The 2,506-nt window shown below is 41.4% G+C and overlaps 1 protein-coding gene across 1 annotated transcript in view; it reads left to right on the top strand.

Annotated features, from left to right (window-relative positions):
- Nucleotides 1–2,506, top strand: part of LOC106331327 (protein SGT1 homolog A-like) — a 12,169-nt gene that overhangs the window by 746 nt on the left and 8,917 nt on the right. Inside the window, exons 2-6 of the mRNA XM_013769653.1 lie at nucleotides 810–999; nucleotides 1,432–1,507; nucleotides 1,584–1,722; nucleotides 1,812–1,996; nucleotides 2,074–2,156. Of these exons, the coding sequence (XP_013625107.1) occupies nucleotides 810–999; nucleotides 1,432–1,507; nucleotides 1,584–1,722; nucleotides 1,812–1,996; nucleotides 2,074–2,156 (673 nt within the window). The remainder of the gene's footprint in view (nucleotides 1–809; nucleotides 1,000–1,431; nucleotides 1,508–1,583; nucleotides 1,723–1,811; nucleotides 1,997–2,073; nucleotides 2,157–2,506) is intronic.

Below are 2,506 nucleotides of genomic sequence, written 5' to 3' on the forward strand. Positions count from 1 at the left end.
TTTCCTTTTTAGACGCCACCCGTTCTCGGTGTCACACTCAATCCATTTAACAATCATTCATAGATATCCTATCATTCATCTAACCAGACCGGTTAACATTTCTCTTATGATCCTACATTCATTTCTTTCTAACCATCCTAGCTCTCAATCACAAACCACAGATCTTCAACCAATCAAACAATCAGTCAATCATCAATCATCATTAAACCCGTTCGTGTAAAGTTCTTAATCAGTATGAGAGTCCTGATGCAATATGATCTATCATCCTAACCACAAACAGGATCTAATCAATCCTAGCAACCCATTCAACAATATAAAAGAGCATGAAAGAGATCTGGGTAGAACACCTCACCTTAGCCTAGATCTGGATCTGGATCTGAGATGAGAGGCGTGAGAAGCGAGAGTTGAGATCCGAGACGCCACACGACCACCACCACCACTCGCGGCTGCTCGCGGCGAGGAGAGAGAGGAGAGAAGGAGGCGCGGCGAAGAGAGAGAAGGGAGAGAGACGGCGCGGGGAAGAGGGAGAAAGAGGAGAAAGGCGGCGCCGAGAAGAGAGACGGCGCGGCGAAGAGAGAGAGAAGAGAGACGGCGCGGCGAAGAGAGAGAGAAGAGATCAACGGCTAGGGCTTTCGGTCTCCGGGAATTCTCTACAGGGCTTCGCTTCTAGATTTCTGAAGAGAGAAAAAGAAGTGGAGGCTTGCTTTTATAAGGGGAAGAGAAAGGGAAAACCCTAGGGTTTTCTAGTTGGGCTATAGGGAACTCATTAGCCTTTAAAAATTTTAAATGGGCTGGTTTTGGGGTGTTAGAGTATCCCTTTCACAGCTGTGCTTCACCTTTCACTTATGTTTACGTTGAGCTCGCGTTCCGAGATTCGCACGGCGTACTTCTCAAACCTTCAGTGCCTTGCTCTACCAATTTCTTCATGCTCGGAATCAAGCTCGCCGTCGTACTCATCCTTGTCATCTCCATCAAGCTCCAGATCCTGAGTAGAATAAGGTAAAAAATGATAATAATAGTAGTAAAAATAGTGTATTATTGTTTTCAAGTATTTTTCCAATTTTTACGATTTTTAAACACCAGCTAATAAAATTGTTAGTTATACTTCAAATTGTTTATCCAGCCAACAGTTAATCATATCTAATATTTAGTTTAGCCGAATATATGAATTTTGTACATCCAATAATCCATATACCCTCACATTAGTGTCGATTTCCTCCTTTTAAATGCACATTCTCTGTAACAGTCTTTCTACATGCGGAATAGTTGTAACCAAATCCTTCACAATTAATCCATACCGGTCGCCACACTAAACATTTAATATGTTTGATAGAAAATACTGCATTTCACACGTTAGATTGAACAACTAATATGAAAAAAAATATTCTAAAAACTTGAAATAAAAAAATTGTATCCATATACATATTAAAGTAACCAGCTGAGTGTTGTGATTGATGTTCCTGGAGAGGATGAAGCGTATCATCTCCAGCCGAGATTGTTTGGAAAGGTAACTGATGGATCAAACAAATCAGTGATCTGGCTTGAACATATTGTATTGCCATTTAATTTGTTTCTGTGTTCAGATAGTACCAGCGAAGTGCAAATATGAAGTACTATCAACAAAAGTCGAGATCCGTCTTGCAAAAGCAGAGATCATCACATGGGCCTTTCTTGAACACGGCAAAGGGCTAGCAGTTTTGCCGAAGCCAAATGTCTTATCAGGTTTTGTCTTCTTCTTGTTTTCTTAGGTTTCATCTTCTGATGAGACCATAGTCTCTTTGACAAGTGAAACTTTTGTATAATGGTGCCAGAGGTTTCAAAGAGACCGGCGTATCCTTCTTCCAAGAAAGTGAAGGACTGGGACACGCTTGAAGCCGAAGTGAAGAAACAGGAGAAGGGTGAGAAGCTGGAAGGAGACGCTGCTTTGAACAAGTCTTTACGTGAGATATATTCGAATGCCGATGAGGATATGAGACGTACCATGAGCAAATCCTTTGTGAGTATTTACTCTTTGGTATTTCTTTGTTAATGGAGTTTCTGATGACTTAGTTATGGTTTTTGGACAATGAACAGGTGGAATCAAATGGGACAGTGCTGTCAACAGACTGGAAAGAGGTTGGGGCTAAGACAATCGAGAGCACTCGTCCGGATGGCATGTGTGGGAACCGAAATTCGCACTGTCGATTTCCGTTTAAATAAGGAAACTATGAAAACCCTAATTTCCCAGAGGACCCGGATATCTGCTAATTACCACACGTCAAGCAATCAGAACACGAGAATAACAACGATAAGAATAAGAAATCGAAAAAAGAGAGCAAAAGTAGATCTTATTCCGAATCTGCGTATGAGTGTTTACAACAAGGTATAAGCCTGGGCTCGAGAGCTGTCGGCGGGATTCCTAGTTCTAGCAACTCTAAGACGGCTAAACCTAATTGAGTCGCAGCTCGAAATAACAAAAACGGAAAAATGCCTAAATTGCTCTAAGTGCTAAGTTTGCTCTGAAAAA

Source organism: Brassica oleracea, chromosome C1, assembly GCF_000695525.1.
Source record: "Brassica oleracea var. oleracea cultivar TO1000 chromosome C1, BOL, whole genome shotgun sequence".
Taxonomy (NCBI): Eukaryota; Viridiplantae; Streptophyta; class Magnoliopsida; order Brassicales; family Brassicaceae; genus Brassica; species Brassica oleracea.